Source organism: Eleutherodactylus coqui, chromosome 11 (assembly GCF_035609145.1).
Source record: "Eleutherodactylus coqui strain aEleCoq1 chromosome 11, aEleCoq1.hap1, whole genome shotgun sequence".
NCBI classification, from domain to species: domain Eukaryota; kingdom Metazoa; phylum Chordata; class Amphibia; order Anura; family Eleutherodactylidae; genus Eleutherodactylus; species Eleutherodactylus coqui.
The window spans coordinates 79,479,566-79,505,005 of record NC_089847.1 but is presented as its reverse complement, the minus strand read 5'-3'; the positions used below and the strand labels follow the sequence as shown (position 1 = coordinate 79,505,005).

At 46.4% G+C, this 25,440-nt stretch overlaps 1 protein-coding gene across 1 annotated transcript in view; it reads right to left on the bottom strand.

The window, feature by feature from the left end:
- Nucleotides 1–21,398, bottom strand: part of LOC136582018 (nuclear RNA export factor 1-like) — a 63,179-nt gene extending 41,781 nt beyond the window's left edge. Inside the window, exon 1 of the mRNA XM_066582750.1 lies at nucleotides 21,314–21,398. Coding sequence (XP_066438847.1) covers nucleotides 21,314–21,341 — 28 coding nt within the window. The 5' untranslated portion in view covers nucleotides 21,342–21,398. The remainder of the gene's footprint in view (nucleotides 1–21,313) is intronic.
- Between the last annotated feature and the right edge of the window lie 4,042 nt (nucleotides 21,399–25,440).

Below are 25,440 nucleotides of genomic sequence, written 5' to 3'. Positions count from 1 at the left end.
TGTAAGGTTCCCAATGCCAGACACAATGGGTCTACCACGCAAGGGGTTCGTCCCTTTGTGGACCTTAGGTAGGGCGTAGAAAGTGGCCACAATCGGGTGTGTTGGATTCATATAGGTGAATTCGTTTCTATCGATGCATTCTGTCTCTCGGGCCTTGTAGAGAAGTTCCCTTAGTTCCCTCTGGAAATGTATTGTCGGATCCGTAGCAAGAACCTTGTACGTGGCAGGGTCATCAAGCAGATCGTGACACATCTGTTTATATTCGTCCCTATTCATGACAACGACATTACCCCCCTTATCCGCTGATTTAATTATTAGACTTTCATTCGCTTTGAGTCTTTGTAGTGCTTCACTTTCACCTTGCGATAGGTTGGGGCATTTTTTGTGGGGCTTAATCATCTTCAGGTCCGCTGTAACTAGGCGCTCAAAAATATCAATCTCTGGACATGGACAAGCCGGAGGATTTGAGGTGTTAGGTGCCTTAAGATCTGTAAAGGGACCGGTTCCTGTTTCTCTCATATTTTCTTCCTCCAGGGCTTGAAGTGTGTCCAGGCCAGGTAGGTCCGTGACAGCGAGCCCCAGTTCTTTAGCGCGTTCTCGGTTTTTAGTGCTAAAGTATTTATGCCACCTCAACTTCCGAGTGAAGAGGGAGATGTCCTTCGCCCACACGAACGGGTTGTATTGCGTCGTGGGGACGAAGGACAGCCCCCTCTCCAAAACTCGTTTTTCGTCCAGGGTGAGGTGGTGGTCTGACAGATTCACCACCTGTAATTTGTTTGTAGGTGTGATCCCCGCCACGTTAGAGCCCAGAGGGGTGGTGGGTTGGTGATGTGGTGGTTTCCTACCAGTTCTAGATTTATTCGTTACTTTTCCTAGTCACTGATCTCTCCTCCCTCTCAGGAAGTATTGAGAGATCGGTTGTTCTAAGAAACCGGCAGGTTGTGTTGGTCTCCCACGTCCCCTTGATTGTTGTGCGAATGAGCCTCGTCTTTGTGGTCGTGCATTCTCCCTTCAACTAATCAAGCTATTACTGGAAGAGGAGAAAACTACATTAGCAATTAATCAGAAAAAATTGGATGACTTGATAGTCAAAACCAAAACATTCGCCTCAGACCCAGATTTTCCAGTTAAGGAAAGAACTCTCCAGACCAATATTGAGAAATTCACTCTACAAATTAAAGAACGTAAACACGTACAATTTAATAGAGACCTACAGGATTTTCGTGAAAACCGGGTCTATACGGATAGGGTTAGATTTTCTGAGACAGATATTAGCTCCTCAGAACCTGAGCAATCAGACAGTGAGAGAAACAGCAACAGACGACCCACACGACCACAAAGACGAGGCTCATTCGCACAACAATCAAGGAGACGTGGGAGACCAACACAACCTGCCGGTTTCTTAGAACAACCGATCTCTCAATACTTCCTGAGAGGGAGGAGAGATCAGTGACTAGGAAAAGTAACGAATAAATCTAGAACTGGTAGGAAACCACCACATCACCAACCCACCACCCCTCTGGGCTCTAACGTGGCGGGGATCACACCTACAAACAAATTACAGGTGGTGAATCTGTCAGACCACCACCTCACCCTGGACGAAAAACGAGTTTTGGAGAGGGGGCTGTCCTTCGTCCCCACGACGCAATACAACCCGTTCGTGTGGGCGAAGGACATCTCCCTCTTCACTCGGAAGTTGAGGTGGCATAAATACTTTAGCACTAAAAACCGAGAACGCGCTAAAGAACTGGGGCTCGCTGTCACGGACCTACCTGGCCTGGACACACTTCAAGCCCTGGAGGAAGAAAATATGAGAGAAACAGGAACCGGTCCCTTTACAGATCTTAAGGCACCTAACACCTCAAATCCTCCGGCTTGTCCATGTCCAGAGATTGATATTTTTGAGCGCCTAGTTACAGCGGACCTGAAGATGATTAAGCCCCACAAAAAATGCCCCAACCTATCGCAAGGTGAAAGTGAAGCACTACAAAGACTCAAAGCGAATGAAAGTCTAATAATTAAATCAGCGGATAAGGGGGGTAATGTCGTTGTCATGAATAGGGACGAATATAAACAGATGTGTCACGATCTGCTTGATGACCCTGCCACGTACAAGGTTCTTGCTACGGATCCGACAATACATTTCCAGAGGGAACTAAGGGAACTTCTCTACAAGGCCCGAGAGACAGAATGCATCGATAGAAACGAATTCACCTATATGAATCCAACACACCCGATTGTGGCCACTTTCTACGCCCTACCTAAGGTCCACAAAGGGACGAACCCCTTGCGTGGTAGACCCATTGTGTCTGGCATTGGGAACCTTACACAGAACATGAGTACCTACGTAGACGAGATACTACGTCCCTTCGTAACATCCTTGAGATCCCATGTTAGAGATACCATGGATGTTCTCCAAATGATTGATGGGATTTCTGTTGACTCTGACACACTCCTCGCCACACTAGATGTGGAATCTTTGTACAGTTCCATCCCCCATGAGGGAGGTTTAATGGCTACACGGTTCTTTCTGGAACAGAGAGGGACACAGTTTCTGCAACATAATCAGTGCGTCCTGAATTTTTTATCATTTATTTTGACCCACAATTTTTTTCTGTTCGATACCCAGTACTTCCACCAGCTCAGGGGGACGGCGATGGGGACATCTTGTGCCCCATCGTACGCCAATCTCTACCTGGGCTGGTGGGAGGAAAAGTACATATACCCAAATGAAGAATGGTCTGAAAATATCACCCTCTGGTTGCGCTTTATTGATGATATCTTGGTCTTCTGGAGAGGTTCTGAGGTATCCTTCCATAGATTCGTTGAAACACTGAATACCAATAACCTAAATCTTAAACTCACCTCGGAAATTAATAGCGAATCAATTGCTTTCCTTGACTTATTGATTCAGAAAAACATCGATGGATCAATTACATCGACATTGCATCGTAAAGCAACGGCTACGAATAGCCTCCTTAAATGGGACAGTTACCACCCCTTTACTTTAAAAAAAGGAATCCCAAAAGGGCAGTTCCTTAGAGTGAAACGGAACTGCTCGAGGGAGCAAGATTTCCAGAGAGAGAGTGAAGCACTGAAACAACGCTTCTTGGAAAGAGATTACCCAAGCCATATAATTGAAGACGCACTGAAAAATGCAGAACTACAACCGAGACGAGATCTCTTAGTCCCTAGACAACGCAATAACCCGAGATCCTCAAGGATCATAGGGACCTTTGATACAGGAACGAGAGAGGTTCGGCATATCCTGGAACACTACTGGACCATCCTCTCCAATGACCCTGACCTAAGAGACATTATACCAACATACCCGATGATAACATTCCGGAGGGGCCATAACCTCAGGGATCATCTTGTCAAGAGCCATCTAACCCCGTGTCTAAAAGAAAACTGGTTGGGCAGCCTAAAACCATGTGGTACGTTTCCCTGCCATGACTGTGAGGCGTGTACCTTTATACTGAAGAGCAAGACGTTCACAAGTGCCAATACCAACAAAACCTATTCCAACAGGAGTTTCATTAACTGCAAAACACGGAATATCGTCTATATGGCGTCTTGCCCATGCCCCAGGAACTACGTCGGTAAGACTATTCAGGAATTCCGGCGTCGTATCCTGGGGCATGTGGGGAACATTCGACGCGGGGAAAAAACACCATTGGCAGACCACTTCCTGGAAGTACATAATGGCAATCTAGCTGACTTGAAATTCCAGGGAATTGAAAAACTACGAACGAATGCCAGACGGGGCAACATTGACAAGATGCTCCTTAGAAAAGAGGCAGCCTGGATCTTTAGGTTAAATACGGTAACCCCTGCGGGGTTAAACGCGACGCTAAATTTCAATTGCTTCCTTTGACTAGGTATCGCTGATGCGTAACTCTCAACGTCTTTTTTAAATTGATAGCTCTTTCTACATCTTTCTTGTTACTCCTGACATATGTCGTATTCACAAATTCCCGCCCCATTGTGGGTTAAATAGGGGATTATCTTCATATATTTCTGGCATCTGCCAGTACATTTTGCGATAATTCGCTAATACATTATCCTTGGCTATGATAGTCTCCCCGCCTGACTTTGATGGGCATATTGGTAGCGATACATTTTGATGTGGCACATTGTTTCCCCCTACCTATATGCATAAACTACTATTCGTACCATTACAATTTACTAATTTGGGGTACACATACTTGATATAACCAACATCCCAGAAACTATCACTTTATGGGATATATACACACCTTGGGTTCCCTACCATGAGTAGTCTGTTACTCATAGCAACCTGATACAGACTCTACCATCACTGCCCCTTTTAAGGAGGTTAATTCTGGATAACAAGATCTCTATTATTTATTTGATCTGAACGGTGCCCCATTTGCTATCGGCTTTACAGACCGAGCATTTGGGGGCGTTGAGATTCAGCAGTGCAACGATTTCCACACTGCCTACGTCATAAACACACCTCTTACGTGCATACTCCACCTACGGATTTAGTCTTCTAGTGACTACATCGCGCTGCCGCCCCTTCGGGTAAGCGCTGTGTATAGAGCGCGATGACGTCATCCCGCAACGGATGATGCGTTCCAGCGTGGAACGCGGAAGCGCCATTGCACTGTTCGTAAAGGCAGCGACAGAGCGGATAAACCGCCCCCAGGCTGCCTGAGTGACACACCTCTCTCAGTACCGGCTCCGCCCAGTGACACTGCCTCCAACTGCTGACATCGTGGTGCCGTCCCCCTCCTCCCTCGTCCAATGGGGGCGCACGGTACGTGATGACGTCACCAGGCACCGTTGCATGCGTTCCAGCGTGGAACGCGGAAGTGCGGTTTGTCTGCCCGTGCTGCCGATCGTAGCCTTATATTTGTGAATCGTCAGGCTGCTTCGGATGCACGGTCAGAAGATCTATGATCCGGACTATAATATGCACTACTACAGGTGACACAGGCAGTGTGCTGACAGATGTAGTACACTGCCATGTATCCTGATAAGCACAAATCCGCCCCACAAGGGAACCTATTGGCTAATTAATGACAGGCCCCCGGAAATAGGAGGAGCTATGACCCTTTTTAATCCCTGCTGTGAGCTCTGGGACTTCATTGCCGGCCGCTCACCATCAGAGCCGCAGGCACTATACCTCTTCTCCTCTCTTTCTCCCGCAACTTACCTCCCCTTACTTGTAGGGCTGCGCAGCCCTGTGCGGCATCTGGGGCAGCACTACCTACTCATTTTTTTGGGCGCCTGGGAGGATTGATCTAACCCTATTTGACAATAATTTACAGGCTTAGGCCGCAATAGGGTATTGATCCAGGACCTATAGACTTGAGCATACGGGTCTATTCGTCTAGCTCTATATATCCTGGGGCTGGACGCATATTGCGCCTTTGAAGGAATTGTCCCTGGAGATTCCCTCTGTAAATGGGGAGCTGAGATATCTAATTTTCTCATACTTGCCGTGAGACCTATATATGCTAATTGGTCTCAGTGCAATTAGTAAAACTGCTAGCCATATATCTATAGGCTACCATTGGTCCGTCTGCTATTGTACCTAGCAAAGTGACCTTTTACGCTAAGTCTCTGAACCGAGACGGGAGAAGCAATAGGAGGAGAACCTTGTCTTATTTCCTTTTTATAAAATCTGGGACTACAAACAAGGGTCTTATTTACTATAATAGGATTCATAGGGATTATTACACAGATTGTAGGGCTATCTTCAGCCCCGCTCCTGAAGAACCGCCCCGAATAGGGACGGAGAAACGCGTTGAGCCAACACCCTATCCCTATAGGAAATTAACTTCGCAATAGAGCTAACATCTGAACGAAGAGCCACCGTAGTGATCACTCACTTCTGAAGCGACTATCTCGCTACGTTCAGCTGATGAACGCTTAAGTGATCACTGAGTGACTATTCGAAATATGTACACTAAATACTTGAGCAGTCACTCACTGTGTGATATCAATACACAACTCTGAGCTAATACGTTAAAAAGTGTTGAAACACCAAAAAACACCCCAGTAGCCACCTACCTGCTAATGAATGCTGGAGTGTGTACTTGACTACTCGGTTACTAACGTTGGAACACTTACATGAATATCTGAGTGTTTACTCACTGAGGGGAATTATTCCTCCAATATGAACGTTGAAATATACGTACCATGAGTGACGAGTCACTCACTGTGTGATATCAATACACAACTCTGAACTAATACGTTAAAAAGTGTTGAAACACCGAAAAACACTCCAGTAGCCACCTACCTGCTAATGAATGCTGGAGTGTGTACTTGACTACCCGGTTACTAACGTTGGAACACTTATATGAATATCTGAGTGTTTACTCACTGAGGGGAATTATTCCTCCAACATGAACGTTGAAATATACGTACCATGAGTGACGCTTTATCCAGTATGGTGTAACATATACCTATGATCAACCATATAATCCTTATTTAGCGATAATAATGGTCGAGGGGTTTCCAACTATGAAGTATTGACAGATACGTTTGACCTGAAACCTAAGATCTCTCTGACCTATTTCTTACTGTGACACTTTGCTATTAACCAGTGATCCAGTCCCCTAATTTTGTCAATAGGGGTTAACCCGACTGGACACTCGAGGGGTACTAAGACCCTCACTCCATCTGGTCACTGAGTCACACATAGTGATCCATGTTGTCAGTCCATGTCCGTTAGTGTTTGTTATATGATTTATGTGGCCCTAATTTTAAATAATTCATTAATAAAAGATTCATTTTTAATTTTATCTATATCTGTGAAGGGCAGTCCTATGATTATATAGATTTGAAATACCACTGTGATTTCTGACGTGAATTTATAGGCTTTATAAGTCTTCTAATCTAGTTTGACATGATGTGCATATTTGTTGTTCGTCCCACTTACCAACTTCCCTCCTTCTCCCATACACTGCACAGATCAAAGCAGGACACAATGGAATCCCTAATGTAGGTTGTAAGTGCTGCAGAAAATTAAAGGGGTTGTCTGGGATTAGAAAAACATGGTTACACTGACATCTTTGTCCATGGGTTGCGTTTGGTATTGCTGACAAGTGATTGGGCTAGTCTGTAATACCACATACAACCCGGGGACATAGGTGGCATTGTTCCAGAAGAAAAGTTTTTAGAAACCCCTTTAAATCTATTGATATCTGGAATTCAGAAAACACTGTGCTGCAGTTAGGGAAAATACAGAATGTTTAAATATAGTTATAGTCCATAAGAAAACAGTTTCCAGCACTGTTGGCATATCGCTGCCTTAATTCCATACTGTTCTAACTCGTTTGGCAGATTTTCTGATAGACATCTGCGTTCTTACTGCCATTGTTTACAGGAAGGGTATATAAGCCTGGATCGTAGATCTACCAGAGATACCGATCGTTCCATTTAATTCCCCAAGACACAGTATTGTCCGAGTTATAATGTTCCAACGTCTCACAGAAGGAAGGCCCAATAAAAACATAAATCGATCATTCTACAGAACCAAAATGCATTAAGCTCGGTGATAACGTTTTTGCACAAAGATAATTCTAACTTGAATATTATAGAACAAAAAGTTCCAAGAACCTGAGCGTGTGGAATTAAAAAAAAAAAAAAAAAAAAAAAAAAGAGAAAGAATCCCCTCAGTGTAGTAGATCAAGTCCAGGTAACCATTTATCTAGATAGGAACATTATAACCTGGAGTGGCTGCACTGAGGCAGAACACACTAAAAGCCTTTAAGGACAAGCCGAGAATGCGTATACTAGGCAGGGGGGCATGGGATCTTCAAATCAGAAATTATATATATATATATATATATATATATATATATATATATATATATATATATATATATATTTTTTTTTTTTTTTTTAATTTTATTTTATTTATTTATTTTTATTAGCAAGGCAACACTATCCTAATTTGAAGATCCTGTGCCCTACTTCCTAGCGCTTTTATTCTTCTTGGTTTTTCTTCATAATTGCCATCAAGAACCTGAGCATAGCAGTGTACAGGAGGTAGACATCATGCATAGTGTGCTTGAGAGAGCATTAAAGGGACACTGTCATCACCTTTGGGCCCCATAAAATATGTTATGGGGCTCAAGAGTGAAGCAACAGGGGAGTCCAGAACAAAACACACTTTGAAGTTTGACTTAGAGCCAGGAGAGTGAGCTGTGACAATCTCTCCCCGCCCGTTGCATAAAGACTGACAGCTCTTCTACCTTTCTGTATAAAGATAGAGCTGTCGGTCTACACAATGCAGCTGGGGAGAGCCCACCACAGCCCGCACTAAAGACTTGGAGCTCAGCTTCAAAGTAGATTTTGGAATAAAACACACAAGGGGGCAACATGAACCTGATGACAGAATCCCTTTAGGCTGGGTTCACACGGGGAGTTTTCCCGTCGGAAATCTCGCGGTTTGGCCGCAGCAAAAACCGCGAGATTTCCGCCGGGAGAACCGCTGCGGTTTAAGCCGCGGCGGCTTTGTAGTAAATAGACATGCTGCATCTTTTGAAACCGCGGCTGCGGCGGCCACGGTTTCAGCCGGACTTACCACAGCGGATTGGCCGTCCCGTGTGGACGACATGCTGGCTAATCCCGAGATTAGCGGCCGCGGGTGCTAATCTCGGGATTAGCCAGCCATGTGGACGAGATTTCTCAGAAATCTCGTCCACACGAGACGCCCAATCCGCTGCGGTAAGTCCGGCTGAAACCGCGGCTGTGGCAGCCGCAATTTCAGAAGATGCAGCATGTCTATTTACTTTTCTTTTTTATTTTCGTCGCGGCCGCGCTCTCCTCTATGGAGTGCCGGCCGCAACTGAAAAGCGAGCGGCCGGGCCGCTTCAAAGCCGCCGCAGCTTAAACCGCGGCGGTTCTCCCGGCGGAAATCTTGCTGTTTTTGCTGCGGCCAAACCGCGAGATTTCCGACGGGAATACGCCCCGTGTGAACCCAGCCTAAATGTTACTTGTGAAACAACATATAAACTTGTGCACAAACGTTTATAAATAAAAGTTATTATATTCATATTTATATCCTCTTTACTGAATTTGTTATACCAAATTGTAAGATAAGACCTGGAGGTAGAAAACATTTTGTTCTGTAAAAATTCACGTAGTTAGGACTAATGTCCAGTCGGATTTCTGTCGTGTTTCACGCGGCAGAAATCCGCGGCATTGTCCCGCAACTGTTAGGCTCTATTGAACCTAATAGCTGAATGTTCACTCTGTGGAATTCTGCAGCGTGAAAGAGACCTTGGCATGCTGTATTTGCCGCGGAAAAACGTGCGGCCGGCTTCCATTGTAGTCAATGGTAGACGGGCGTCACGCTATACTTCTGCTGTGAGCACAGTGAAAGTATTGCGCGATAACGTGCCTCCGCCTTCCCCGTCATCGGCCACTGCCGGCGCGTCATGCCGGCAGACAGAATTCACGCGGCGGATCCGAGAGGCGAGTATAGGGTCCTTGGGGGTGCCGTGACGGACTCTGCTGCGATATTCCGCTGGTGGAGTCCATCACAGGCGTAGGCATGAGGCCTTATAACAGTGCTGTGCTGTATCTTCCATGGAACTACTATATTAACCCCTTAATGACGTGGCCCTTTTTTCCCCATTTTTGCTTTTTTCTCTTTTTAAAATATCGTAACTCCTTTATTTATCCATCGACGTCGCTGTATGAGGGCTTGTTTTTTGAGGGATGAGTTGTATTTTTCAATAGTACTATTTAATGTACCATATAATGTACTGAAAAACTTTAAAAAAATTCTACGTGGAGTAAAAGGTAAAAAATAACGACATTCCGCCATCTTTCAGTGCGTCTTGTTTCTACAACACAGACTACAACAAAAATGACATAACTTTATTCTATGGCTCAGTACGATTACTACAATAACAAAACTTGCATAGGTTTTTTTCTGTTTTTATTTTTTTTTCAAAGACTTAATTTTTTACAATTACTTTAGGCCGCCATCTTCGGCCCGCAATAACTTTTATTTTTCCGTCAACGTCGTTGTGAGAGGGCTCATTTTTTGCAGGACGTCCTGTAGTTTGTGTTGGTACTATTTTGGAATAAATATGACTTTTTGATTGACTTTTATTGCATTTTTTTCTGGGAGACAGGGTGGCTGAAAGTGCATTTCTGGCGTTCTTTATTTTTTTCGGATGACCTTCACCGTACGGGGTAAATAATTTCCGTGGCAAATCCGCCCTGTGTGAACCCAGCCTAAGGCCGGCTGCACACGGCCGTGACGGGCTCCGCCGCGGAATTCCGCGGCGGAGCCCGTCACTGCGCCCCCCAGAGACCCCATACTTACCTGCGGATCCGACCTCTTCCGTCCCGCATGTGCCGGCCGCGCCACGTGACAATAGAACCTAATAGCTGCGGGCAACGCGGCGGAAATCCGTCCGTGGGGAGGAGCCCTGAGAGTGATAATTGTTGGGACAACTGTGTGGCGTTATAGTGCATTATAGTCGTTCTGTGTAAAAAGCATTGTAAAATGGCATTAGAAAACTTTTTTTTTTCTTTTTTCTGGTCAAGGAACAGGTGCGTTCTTTAAATCTCCAGATTAAGCAGATGCATTTGACTGCACAACCGTTCAAACATTCAAGGCACCACGCATGAACATTTTGCTAAATGGGAGTTAGAACACTATGCAATTGAGCCAGCGGTATGTTTGGGCAGTGTCAGCAAAACAAATGGTATTCACAAGCTTTAGGCTGGCTGCACACAAACTGACATTACCTGCGGAATCCACATGGAGGAGCCGCAGCAAATACAGTTCAGTACATGCGGGGGGGGGGGGGGGAGAATATATTTTTCCCTTCCTACTCGCAGAAACTAATTGCGATTTCCGCGAGTGGTGGGAAGAAAAAAAATATCATGTTCTAGTATTGTGTGGGCTCCGCACGGATGCCTTCCATTGAAGTCAGTGAAAGGAGTCAACCTGCAGCCCATCCGCAAATGACATTGCGGATAGGTTGCAGGTACCCGCATCATCGCCTACCGACAGCACTGGAAAAACAAGTATTTTTTTTTAAAATCCGTACTGTGCACAACCAACGGCGAGTGGCTGCGAATATCCGCAACACAGAAAACACCAGGTACGCATGGTCGCCCTCCCGGGACAGAGACGAATTTCGCTGTGGGCTCCTGCATGCGGAGTCCAATCCATCTGTGTGCAGCCGGCCCTATAGATATATTGCATGTCTGCTCCATTTACAGTCAGAAAACAGTAGGTTTTTGTTGTTGTTTTTAATAAAACATGTGCCCTAGACATCTAAAACAAAGCACTTGCTGAACTAGCTCAGCTTCTCATGTCTGCATCCCCTGCCACTTATAATCCCAAGGATGCCCTACAAATCACTATGGCAACTAAACACAACGGAGGCCAATTACAATTACCATTATACATTTACAGAGAAGTACGATTAGCTACACAGCAGCAAATAAATGCAGCATATCGTACAACTGCAAAAAGACTTCGCGAACTGAATGTTGCTTGTTGTGTCCAACTGTACTTTAAAAATATTTAGAGTAAAAATGTATCAACTTACATCATGTGTAAATAGGAAGATTACTATTTGGGGTGAGGGGACAGACAGGTTTACCATATTGTACATGATAACATTTGATGATGGTTCTAAATTTATGACCGTCGCACACTGTTCAGGCATTGGAATTCAGCCTTAAAGGGGTTGTCCCGCGATAGCAAGTGGGGTTATACACTTCTGTATGGCCATATTAATGCACTTTGTAATATACATCGTGCATTAATTATGAGCCATACAGAAGTTATTCACTTACCTTCCCTGCGCTGGCATCCCTGTCTCCATGGTGCCGTCTAATTTCAGCGTCTAATCGCCCGATTAGACGCACTTGCGCAGACCTCCCTTCTGGTAGGTCCGGGCAAGAGCGGCGTTCTGGCTCCGCCCTTCTACGCATCATTGCGTGGCTCCGCCCTGTCACGTGTGCCGATTCCAGCCAATCAGGAGGCTGGAATCGGCAATGGACCGCACAGAGCCCACGGTGCACCATGGGAGAAGACCCGCGGTGCATCGTGGGTGAAGATCCTGGCGGCCATCTTGGTGGCCATCTGAGGAAAAGAAGGAAGAAGTTTCAAAGAGGGGATTCGGGTAAGAAAAATTTTTAAAAAAAATTTCACCACATCCCTTGGGTTTGTCCTGCGCTGAACAGGGGGCCTATGCAAAAAAATAACAAAACAAAACCCCGTTTCGGCGCGGGACAACCCCTTAAAGGCCTGCGCATGTTATTTTATTTATTCTTACCAAGACCATTGGTCTGTGTGAAAATACATAAGTGTTCATAGCCTCATAGGCTACAACAGGGTAGTGTGCCATCCGTGGACTTACACGCACAGCAGATGACCCCAAAATATGCCAGTGTTTAGGCAAGGCTCACACGGACAGATTTGGATTGCAGATTCCACAATCGCCATTCGTGGTAAAATGTGGGCATTGTAAAGCATGAACTTTCGCAGCTTCGCTCAGGTGTGTGGATAGGAATTGCGGTTTCTACGTTTTATTACTTTGTTTAGGCCTACATCTTAAGATTTCACTTTTGTTAGAATTCCCCTGAAGCTGGGTTCACACGGGGCGTATTCCCGTCGGAAATCTCGCGGTTTGGCCGCAGTAAAAATCGCGAGATTTACGCCAGGAGAACCGCCGCGGAAAAAGCCGCGGTGGCTTTGAAGCGGCCCGGCCGCTCGCTTTTCCGTTGCAGCCGGCGCTCCATAGAGGAGAGCGCGGCCGCGACAAAAATAAAAAAAAAAGAGAAAAGTAAATAGACATGCCGCATCTTTTGAAACCGCGGCTGCCGCGGTTTCAGCCGACCTTACTGCAGCGGATTGGCCGTCCCGTGTGGACGAGATTTCTGAGAAATCTCGTCCACATGGCTGGCTAATCCCGAGATTAGCGGCAGCGGGCGGATGTGCCGCGGCGAAATTCCGCGCGGCAAAACTGCAGCAAATCTGCCCTGTGTGAACCCAGCCTAAAGCTACATCCACACGTAATGGATTTTTCGCAGTAGAAAATCTGCTGTGGATTCTGATGCAGATCTGCATCAAATGCAGGTTACACAAACCATGCTGCAGATTATATCCCACAAATTGTAGAGCTTAAATCCGCACTAAGAATCCAAGAGTATCAATCGATATGCTGTGGATTTAAAATTAGGCTGGGTTCACACAGGGCAGATTTGCTGCGGTTTTGCCGCGGATTGCCGTTGCATATCCGCACTGCGGCAAAACCACTGCATTTGCAGTGCAATGCAGTGCAAATGAGATTTGCCAAAAAGCTGTTCTCACAGGACAGATTTTTTCCGCACAGCCGCAGTGCGGAAATGCAACTGCGGCGCGGTTTTAAGGCTGGGTTCACACAGGGCGGATTTGCCGCAGCAGATCCGCCCGCGGCAAAACCGCCCGCGGCCGCTAATCTCGGGATTAGCCAGCCATGTGGGTGAGATTTCTCAGAAATCTCGTCCACACGGGACGGCTAATCCGCTGCGGTAAATCCGGTTGAAACCGCGGCTGCGGCCGCCGCAGCCGCGGTTTCCAAAGATTGAGCAGGTCTGTTTACCTTTCCTTTTTTGTTTACTTACGTCGCGGCTCCGCTCTCCTCTATGGGAGCGCCGGCCGAAACGGAAAAGCATGCGACCGAGCCGCTTCAAAGCCGCCGCGGCGGTTCTCCCGGCGGAAATCTCGCGGATTTTGCTGCGGCCAAACCGCGAGATTTCCGACGGGAATCCGCCCTGTGTGAACCCTGCCTAAAGATGCAGCATGTTCACTCTTTGGTCTTTTCCGCAGTGCTTTTTTGTCCATAGACCTCTATGGACGCAGCCAAAACCGCACCAAATACGCGACAAAAAGTAAAAAAGCGCTGCAGAAAAAAACGCATGCGGATTTTTCCACACGAAAATCCGCAGCAAAATCCGCAAGCCCAAATTAACCTTTGAAGCGGTTTTGCCGCAGAAGCAGTTCTTCTGCGGCAAAACCGCAACAGAAAAACCACGGCAAAACTGCCCTGTGTGAACCCAGCCTTAGGTCAACTTAAGCTGCAAATTGTTCACATAGCATTTGAATTTCTTCAAGTCTCATCCAAACTGCTTGTACAAAATCCTGTAGATTTTCTGCAGCCCATTCCCCTGCAGAAGCGCACAGCATTTCCACTATGTGAATATACCGTTAGACCACCCTCATACACGGTGTATCCTGCAGCAGGCTTTCCACAGCAGAAAACATGCAGCAAATATACTGCAACCCCCCGTGGGCAAATCGCAGCATGTTCACATTTAGCGCCCAAATGTGTGTGACACGCAGCCAAAAATAACACATATGCTTATAAATCATGCTATGGAGGTAGATATTTGGATGAGTAATATCCAAATGTATAATTATGATAAAATCTCTGCCGTCATGGGGTGGACCAGCTAGAACTAGTTAATCACCAACTAGGTGTAATGGACATTGACTCAGTGCCAAGGCTTTATCGGTGTAAGTAGGCTGCGTTACATAAAGGGTTTTAAAGAAATTTGTAGTGCGCATATCAGCTTACATATACAAGGAATGGCATGCTGGCATAAAATAACCACTGCTGGACTAACTGGCTCTTCACACTGCCATGGTCAGGCCAAGTGTCATATGTCAACTCTAACGTATAGAACATTAGAGCCTCAAAGTGCACTACTGAAATCCATTATTTTTAGGATGAACAGACATTTAGCAGAAAATTTCCATTCTATTGGCATCTCAGAGGACGACCCTGGTGACTCTGGGCAGATTAATCTAAACTCTCCATATTTATAACAGTTTTTCTACCTAAACTCGTTTTTAGACTAAGTAGTAAAGATCTGTAGTCTGTATGGCTCTTCTTGCTGTCAAAAAAAATACAGAAACTCAAAATGAACCCTAAGGCCTCATGTCCACGGGCAAATTAAAAATTAAAATCCAGAGCGTTTTTCCCCCACGCGGATCCACGCCCCATAGGAATGCATTGACCACCCGCGGGTAGATAAATACCCATGGATGGTCAATAAAAGTGAATTTAAAAATTTCTGGGGCATGAAAAAAAAATGGACATGCTCCATTTAGGTGCGGCTCACGCGTGCGGGAGCTCATAGAGCACACAGCTCAATTGATCTCCCGCATGAAAAATAAAAGACAATTACAGTGCATCCGCAGCCCAAATCCGCAGGGGATCTGATTATCCTCGTGGGCATGAACCCTAACAGATCGAACATGTAAATAGTATCTGTCAGTATTTGCTGGGATATGTCTGAAAAAGGTTCTGTCATAGCTCCATTAAGAACAGGAAACATGACATTAGCAAGAACAGTGGGGCTGTCTCATAGGCAGTGCAACCAGACTAAACAGTCTAAAAATGTGTTTTGCGGTACCAATATGGACATTACTTTCAATTGTTCCTCTCAATACGCGCATGCGAAGGAGATCCCAACATGTACTATACATGCCAAGACAGTGTATAGGGATTGTCGGCACGCAGCAAGTACAGAGTGCATTGTGACCCACAAAGAATGTATTGTGTAATTGAGGCCACGCTCACACGACCGTATCCTAAAACGTTGCGAAAAATCGCAGCGTTTTACTGGTGTAGGGAATGGCCGAGCACCACGTATTGTGTTTATGCCTGAGCATGTACAGCATATTTTACGCATACTGTCATGCACTGGCTTCCTGGGGTTTTTTTTTTTAAACTTTCTCACGTCTCCTAGCAACATGTATAAAAAACGTAACTGTATGTACTCCGTTCTTCAGGCACCCATAAAAAACAATAGGACTGTACGCACGTAACACGCAGTAAAATAGAACGTGCTGTGTTTTTTTACGCAGCTAATATATGCTAAAAAATATACACAAGTGTGAGTGGAACAACGAAAATGAATGTACTTTCATTGACACCATTCACCACGTAATACAAAAACGCTCATGTGAGCCCGGCCTTATGCTGCATGATTAACAGTGTTAAAAAACAAACAGCGCAATGGCAGAATAGATGTGTTCTCTCTCTCTCCCTGCCCTTCAAAAAGCAAAAGGAGTTTTACAATACATATATGTGTGCGCAAAATCCGTACCAATAAAAACTAGAGTTCGCTATGCAAAAAAACAAGCCCTCATATGGAAGTTATGGCTTTTGAGAAGTGGAGATGACCCCCCCCCCCCCAAAAAAATAAAAAATTGTTGCATCCTTAACCCCTTCCCGCTCCATGACGTACCGGTACGTCATGAGAGCCTGGTACTTCGCGCAAAACGACGTACCGGTACGTCATCGGGATAGCGCGAGATCATGACTGACCTCGCGCTATCCCGCAGCGGGAGCCGGCTGTCAGTCACAGCCGGCGTCCCACTGCAACAGCGGGGGGGCATCGGAGATGCGCCCCCCGCTGTTAGCCCCTTCCCTGCCGCGATCTAAGTAGATCGCGGCAGGGAAAGAGTTCACAGAGGGATCGCGCTCCCTCTGTGTCTCCGTCCGGCTCTCGCGATCTCATCGCGAGAGCCCGGCCTGTCACCATGGCAACAGGACGCCAGACACTGGCGTCCTGTATTGCCTGTGCCTATAATCGCTGTTTAAGCGATAAGGAGCTCTGCCATGCCTTATGACAGCGATCATAGGCACAGTGCTGCAAGTCCCTCAGAGGGACTCAAATAGTGAAAAGAAAAGAGTAAAAAAAAGAGAAATGTAAAAAAAACCCTTTATGCTTTTTCTAAAATTAGCATAAAAAAAATTAAAACCCCACATATTGGGTATTGACGCGTCCGTAACGACGTGTACAAAAAGTTGAACACTTTTTTTTGTACAACAAAAAGCGTAAAAAAAAAACCCTAAAAAACAGAGGCAAAATGATTAGCATTTTGCCTCACAAAAAATGCAATAAAAGTGGTACCAATAAAAACTACAGCTCGTCTCACAAAAAATAAGCCCTTATAGAGCTCCGTATATAGAAAAATAAAAAAGTTACAGGACTTTGAATGCAGCTATAGAGAAAAAAAAAGATTTTCAAAAAAAGGCTTTATTGCAAAAAAGTGTAAAAACTAGAGATGAGCGAACACGTTCGGCCCCGCCCCTTTTTCGCCAGAGCACCGAACTTTGCGAACACTTCAGTGTTCGGGCGAAAAAGTTCGGGGGCCGCCGTGGCAGCGCGGGGGGGTGCGGCGGGGAGTGGGGGGGAGAGGGAGAGAGAGAGGGCTCCCCCCTGTTCCCCGCTACTGCCGCCCGCGCCGCCGCGCATCTCCCCGCCCCCCGGCGGCACCCGGACCTTTACGCGCGAACACTGCAGTGTTCGGCAAAGCCGGTGTCCGGGTGCGGATGTGTCCATAACGGACACGTTCGCTCATCACTAGTAAAAACCTAAAAAAAATATAACAATTTTGGTATCGTTGTAACCGTACCGACCCGCAGAAAAAAATTTACTGTGTCATGTATGCTGCATGATTAACGCTGTAAAAAAAAAAAATCTATGTCAGAATTGATGCGTTTTCTCTCCCTGTTATCATAAAAAAAATTATAAAAGTTTTACGATATTGTCCATGTACCCAAAAGTGGCACTGATAAAAACTACAGCTCGCCACGCAAAAAACAAGCCCTTATATGGCCGCGTCGACAGAAAAATAAAAAAGTTATGGCTTTTGAAAAATGGAAAAGAAAAAAAAAAAAAAATAAATAAAAAAATCGCTTGGTCCTCAACGCCAAAATAGGCCATGTCATTAAGGGGTTAAGTACAGTACACTGCAATGTGCAGTTCTAAATCATGATGAAAAGGTCACATAAACCAGTGTTTTACTATAAGACAAAAAAGGTGGCAATACTAATCTTTATTTAAGTATAATTATTAACATATTCCACAGCTTTTTACCTTTCAGGTCCTTGGATTGATTTGTAAAATGTTTGTACGATCTGTACACCTTTGTTTTGGGTACCGATCAGTTACTATTCAAGCAGAGTACTGTGACAACATCCCAATAGACTACCAGGGAGTCTGCAATAGAGGCATAGTGAGCCCAGTGCCAATTCATGTATTCCCAAGGTAGCTAATCAGAAGCAGTCAGAACTGTACCCTGATGTATCTTGAAATTTGCACTGACATCTCAATCATTAATCATCCATGTAATATTACCTTCACACTCTACTGGCCTCATATTTCACGTGGAGCACTGATACAGCCTTGTAAAAACAAACTGGTCTGCAGGAAGAACTCCAGCCTGTCACCACATCCTCTGCAACAAAGACTGAGGCCTCGTGTCCATAGGAAAATTCGGGGCCGGCACAGATCCCCATGCAGAATCCCGCAGCAGGTCCCTCCTGGCCCGCAGACATGAGCCCAAGAAATAGATTATACTCACCTGTCCAGACACTGTGGGTCTCCCCTCCGTCACAGCCAGATCTTGTTTCTTCTGCCCTGCACGCAGGCAGGGTGCTGCGCATGCGCCATGCACTTTTTTTAAGCTCCTGCTTTTCCGCGGTACGGATGAAGTGACAACTGCATCTGTATTACGGATCAAGACAGCTACCATTGGCTTTAATGAAAAGCCGTGGGAGCTATCCGTGCAGGAAAACCACACAAAAATGGAGCATGCTGCTGTTTTCCCGCGCGTGTGATCGATCCGCATGCCGAGGCAAAATGACATCTGCAGGTATTACATTACATGCGGGTGCCCAATGATTCCCTATGGGCGCGGATTACATGCGTGGGAGACCCGGGCGTTTTTAAAATTCTATTTATGCTGTGGACATGAGCCCTAAAAGGTGGTTTCACACCTGCGCTGGGTCAAGCCCCTCAGCCAAACGGCTTCATCTGCGGTCCACACGCTTTCTGCCCAGCTTTTGGACAGATATGCAGCGCTCTTTTTTCTGGTATTTTCAGCCACATCTGTGACAGAACCTTCAGCCGGAGGTCTGATGCCGATGTGGAACCGGCCTTACAAACACATCGGCCTTACAAAAAAATAGCTAGCATCTGGAAGGATTTCTCAGAATCCAATGAAGCTTTTTCTCTGTGTGATTGTAACACTGATATAAATGAGTACAATATCAGAGCAAAAGGATCATTGTATTGTGGAAAACTGAACACCTGAGGGGAGGCTCTAGTACCCTGTAGTACCGCCTCTAGCTTAGGTACAAGTTGTGATACAGGCGGGTATGGAGGCTCTAGTACCCTGTAGTACTGCCTCTAGCTTGGATACAAGTTGTGATACAGGCGGGTATGGAGACTCTAGTACCCTGTAGTACTGCCTCTAGCTTAGGTACAAGTTGTGATACAGGCGGGTATGGAGGCTCTAGTACCCTGTTGTACCGCCTCTAGCTTAGGTACAAGTTGTGATACAGGCGGGTATGGAGGCTCTAGTACCCTGTTGTACCGCCTCTAGCTTAGGTACAAGTTGTGATACAGGCGGGTATGGAGGCTCTAGTACCCTGTTGTACCGCCTCTAGCTTAGGTACAAGTTGTGATACAGGCGGGTATGGAGGCTCTAGTACCCTGTAGTACTGCCTATAGCTTAGATACAAGTTGTGATACAGGCGGGTATGGAGGCTCTAGTACCCTGTAGTACCGCCTCTAGCTTGGATACAAGACGGGATTTGAGCGGGCATGGAGGCTCTAGTACCCTGTTGTACCACCTCTAGCTTGGATACAAGATGTGATCCAGGCGGGCATAGAAGATCTAGTACCCTGTAGTACTGCCTCTAACTTGGATACAAGATGTGATATGGGCGGGCATAGAGGCTCTAGTGCCCTGTTGGACCGCCTCTAGCTTGGATATAACATGTGATATGGGCATGGAGGTTCTAGTATCCTGTTGTAACACCTCTGTAATGCATGGAGGCATAAAGGTTCCATAGAGCATCCTCCAGCAAATTGGTCCACATTTGCTGTAACTTGCTGTGCAAACTCATAGGCTGTCGAAGTTTGTGTCCCAGATACTCCCACACTATCTATTGGCAATAAATCTAGTGACCAGGCAGACGACAGAAGAATGGCAATGTTGTGGGGACACTCCTGTGACCCCCTTGTGTGTGCAGCCGAGCATTATCCTGCTGGAAGCCGCCATGAGAGGAACACATGTGGCTGCAGGATGTCCTGAACATATCGCTGAGCGGTCATTGTCCCTCGTCCCACTATTAGGGGGGACCGGCTGTAGTACACCATGGCCCCCCAGACCATCACACCAGCAGTAATTTGGATCAGTAAGGCTGGTTTCACACGGGGTGGAATTGTTGTGCAGACATTCCGCATTCATTCTAAAGCCCGAGCCTCGGCAGCAAAGTGGATGAGATTTGCAAAAACTGATGTATTTAAAGTGTTGCCCATTTCTTTTGGTCTGGCAAAAACACTTGCCCCACGCAGTAGCATCATGCCATGCTCATGCGACCGTAAACCATGTGTCATACAGCACGCCATCATGCGCAGTCTTCCTGGTTTCTTTAGTGTTTAAGTTTCCCGTTCTCACTTCGCATCGGTGCATATAAACAGCGCTCATGCACAATTGCGTAAGTGTTGATTATGTGCCATCGGAGGATAATAGGGCTGTAGCGTGTGTATTATGCAGTGAAATAAAACATGCTGCATTTTATTCAGGGCGCACATATCACACGCATTGAATATTCCCAAGTCTTGTACTTTCATCGCCTCCTTTCACCACGGAGCACAGTGAAATGACCGTCGTGTGAGCCCGGCCTAACAGACACATACTCACCTCTCCCAGCTCCGGGTCTTCCGTGGCATCATGATTACAGGCTGGTGGAGCCAATGACAGCGCATGATCGCCCTTGTCTGTCATTGGTGGGGGCAGCAGCCTGTGATGTCACATACACATCCTGTAAACAATGGGCGTAGAGGACCAGGCAGCGGCACGGGAGATACAGGGCGCCACGAGGATATGATTGTTCCTACGGCACATGGCTACATCCTCCAACCCCCCCCCCTCCCCCAAAATATCCCCTCAGCCACCCCACTAATCTTGTCTATGACAAGACGGTGGCGGTCGGCACAGCCGGCTCATAGGGAACCTGTTGCTTTGAGTGGTACTGGATTGTCTAAGAATCATGGCGTGCAGCCCCCCTAAGCTCACTAACAGCGAGCGTCGTCTATGGAAACGTCTCCCCTAACGGCCCGCAGCCGCCATCACCGCGCGTTACCTCAGCACTGGCCTCAGCCTATTAAACAGGTCCCAGCCTGTCTGAGCCCCCAAGCACTGTGGGAGAAGCCCCGTACACCGCCCGGTAATAACACCCGCCGGAGTTACCTCAGAACAGCGCCCCCAACTCATGTCTAGTAAACTTACCGATATACGACCGGCCGCCATCCGCCATCTCTAGCTCGCTCGAACACAGGTTTCCAATATCACGTCACTTCCCCCTGGAGGAGCCGCCTACACCTCGCTGCGAATCGCCGTAGCAACGGGCCTTCACCTCACTGGAAGTGACGCAGGAAGCAGACGTAGAGCGGTCACACTGTCCTGTGCGCTAGAGCTCCCCCTGTGGAAGAATGGTATGGCCCACGCGACGCTCACTGTATCGCACAACGGCCATTCATCCCCACTCAAACGTTGTTTGGTGCCCTGCTGGTTCAGTCCATGCAGTTTTTGTGGAGGGGGAGGAGATTTTTCCTCTTTGGGTGAATGCACACAAGGGCGGATTTGAATTGCGGAATTCGGAGCAAGTGCCCCCGGATCCCGCATTAAATACCGCCCATAGCGTGCAATGCAAAAGAGATTCTTCATGCACATGAGCGGATACCAATTGCGGGTTCTGCTCATGGATGAAAAATCGCAGCATGCTACATTTTCCTGTGGATTCCCCACGGACAGCTTCTTAAAAAGTCAATGAAAACCGTCTGACCCGCGGTCCGTCCGCAATTTCAATTGCAGATGGGCCGCGGATTCCACAGGTAAAAGCTGGAGTTTAAAAAAAGAAATCCGCACTGTGAATGTCTTACGGCAAGCCGTGTGGACCATACCTAGTACAGGGAAGAAGAAAATACAAGTACGCGCGGATGCCGGCTGGGCACAGGGTCGGAGTGCGCTGCGGACTCCCACATGCAGAATCCGACCCGCACGTGTACATGCGGCCATACTCAGTCACACTAGCATAAATATGGCCGCTACTGCATGGTAACACGGAGTGAATGGAACCCATTGAAATTCACATAGGGCTTCTTCACACAGCCGTATTTGTGCATGTTTTTGGATGCGTAAAATATATGCACGCAATGTTCAGAAACGGAACCCACCGATGCGTGTGGAAAGAAAAATAGGACCTGCTCTATATGGGCTTACACAGACGAGACGTGTTTGTACAGCTTTTTGCGCACGTGAAAACTCAATGATTTCAATGGGTTTGTCCTCACGAGCATGTTTCTAGAAGTCTATGGCAGGTTAAAAAAAGCAAGGAGAAGGGTGTGTGTAACCTGCGTAAAACACAGGGGAAAAAAGTCAGCTGGCCTTGAGGCCGGCTTCACACGGGTGAACAAAAGCACGCAAGTTTACGCTGTGAGACGCACGAATATGAACCCCATCCTTTGAATAAGGGGTCCCACGCAAGTGATGTCCAAACCTTGTTTATGCGCAAGTATGCTTCACTGCGGTGAGTGTATTTATGCACACGTTCATCTATACAAGCCCTTTCTGCGTATTGCGCAGCAAGCGTTTCGATATTGGAGGTGTACAAATACGCAAGGGGATGCTTGAAACACTGCGCAAAAGCGCAGCAAAAAGTGCACATCTGGACATTATTTGGCTAAGTAGCCTTTTAATCCAAGGAAGGGTTGTGTCACTGCAAAAGTGTGGCCGTGCATACGCAAAAAGGACAGTACTACGCATAGACGCGCGCGCGCAAATGAAACTCGTCCTACCTTCATGCGCAAAACATTGCGCTGCAGCAAGCGTATTTGCACATAGGTTCGTGTGAACCCGCCCCTAGGGTAAGAACACACGGGTGCGTGCACTAATACGCTTCCCATTACAAAGTGCATGAACCGTTTTTTTTTGGACTATTCAGACTCCAAGCTCTAGCGTGCAAGTTTGAAAAAAAAAATAAGGATAGGTCCTGCCCTATCTTTCTCGCAGTACTTTCGTAAGAACGTGATTTTGTCTCCTTTTGCGGCCGTGATAATCACAGCCGCATAACATGACAAAACCAAACCACTGATTTCAATAGATTTTAGCGGTTTCGTTTTCATCAGCGGTCTTTTCACCCATTAATTATACAGACGAGAAAAGATGGGGTCTATCTTTTTCGAACATAGTATTAACTATGTCCAGCAAACATCAGGCAGCATCTATCTTCCTGCTATTTTTTTTGTTCAACCTTTTGTACTATAGTGCAGAGTTTGAACGGCTGTCGAGGTTGAAAAAAAACTTGTTCTGGCGCAACTACACTCCGCATCTGCGAGCATAGTTGCACCTACAGCCATCTGAGACCACCCTAGGGCACGGAGAGTAGTTGCACCTGAACGATGGGAATTTCTTTCCCTTTCCCTGGCTTCTCAAACTCTGTGTCACAGGGCAGGAATTTGAAAAAAACGTGGGGAGATAGGTGCTGCCCGATCTTTCCTGTACGTAGTATTCCCTACCTGCGGGAAAAATAGGGTACGTCCTAGAACGAAGAAAAGAGTTAATTAAATCAAAACTACTGAATCCAAGTGAAATCAGTAGTTTCGTTTGACCCGTTATGCAGCCATGATTTTCACAGCTGCATAAAGGGAGAAATACACATTCGCCCTCAGGGCTTATTCAGACAACTGTATTTTGTGAGCCAAAACCAGGAGTGGGTCGAAAATACATAAGAAATGCAAATCTTTCCATCAGGGCTCCTTCACATTAGCGAGGGCGATATCGGGCCATGATTCACCCAGAGCACCCAGTGTGAGAAGACACCTGTAAAGAGAGTGAGGCCTCTCATCAGCCAAGCCAGAAACCTACTGTACACTGATGAGGGGCGAACACCCCGAAACAGCTGTCTGTGTATGGTTTTCTGGCTCGGTTTCCTATTCCCAATCATTGTTTTACAGACTTGTTAAAAAGTCGTACATTGATTTGAAGGAATGTTTCCATCCCATAGGTGGCATTGTTCCTCCTTATTTGTTGCTCCTTATTTGCATAAATTACCCAGAGGAGCATGCATGGCCTTATAGTTCTGATCACTCACTCTGACCAACTTGCTTTTCTTTCTGCTTGGTGCCTAGCAATGGCTAGCTTAGATCTTAGATTTTTTCCAAAGCCATTTTTTTCCGGAAAAATTGAAGGAAAAAAGTGTGTGGAATATGTTATTTTCCAATGACAAATAATATATCTCTGACATTGTATTCGTTGTATTATAACATAAAAAATTGCTTTGGAGAACAAAGCCAGTTCAATCACTGCCATTCATCGAGCGCTGGCTGTGATTGGCTAAGCGTCAGCCAATCACAGCCAGCGCTTCCATGAGGCGGGGATTTTTGAATCCCCGGCCAGAAGAGGAGAAGATCACTGCCGGGGACCCGGGAAGAAGATGCGGCCAGGGTGACAGCGCGGGACAGGTGATGTATGTGGGTTTTTTTTTTTCTTATTCAGCTACAGCTTATTTTTGGGAAAGGGCTTATATTTCAAGCCTCCCCCGAAACACCTCACATGTGGTACTAAAAAAAGTCGTGCAACTTTGTAGCACCACATGCGACTTTGTAGCACTACAAGTCATGGTATCACCGCGATAAGTCGCGGTGATATTGCACAGACCAGCGATGCAATATCGCTATGATTTTATCGCAGCGATGCCGTGTTGCCTATGTGAACGAGGCCTAAATAAAAGGGCTTCATTAGTGTTAGCAGCAGCCATAGCTGCGCTGGACCTCTTGCTTGTAGTTTCTGCTTTTGGAGGCAGCTATAGGAAAGGGGGTCCTGGAGGTACTGCAATACCAGGTCAATGTGCGGAGTGGACAAAGCAAGCTTGCAACCCTTGAGGCGACAAGCTCAGGCAGCCTCAGGACGCATCAACAATACACTGAGGGAGCATTAAGACCTTTGCATAGCCCCGCCTTCTCAACTGCCCCCCCTCACATCCTCATTCCTTCCTCGTGTACCGTGCTCACGCATCCTAGGCTTGCAGTGTCTGCAGGACTCGTCACCCCCCAACACAGGATGGTTAAGCAGGCGATAACATTACAATCACTGGTTTGCCTCTGAAGGTGCGCCGGTCGGTTTGAGGGATATTTTTGGCTAGCCACATTTCGAGTGGGGAAGGACGGAATTTTTCCCTAAAATGAGGAAAGTTGGCGTCGACCCCATAGCGGGTTATGGCCTTCCAGTGGACTGGCATTAAGAGCCCTAGTAAGAATAATGATAGATCAGCATGGTCATCGGAAGAAGTTAAAACGTACAGCAGGCCTTTTTTTCCGCCATACATACGTAACTATATATATATATATATATATATA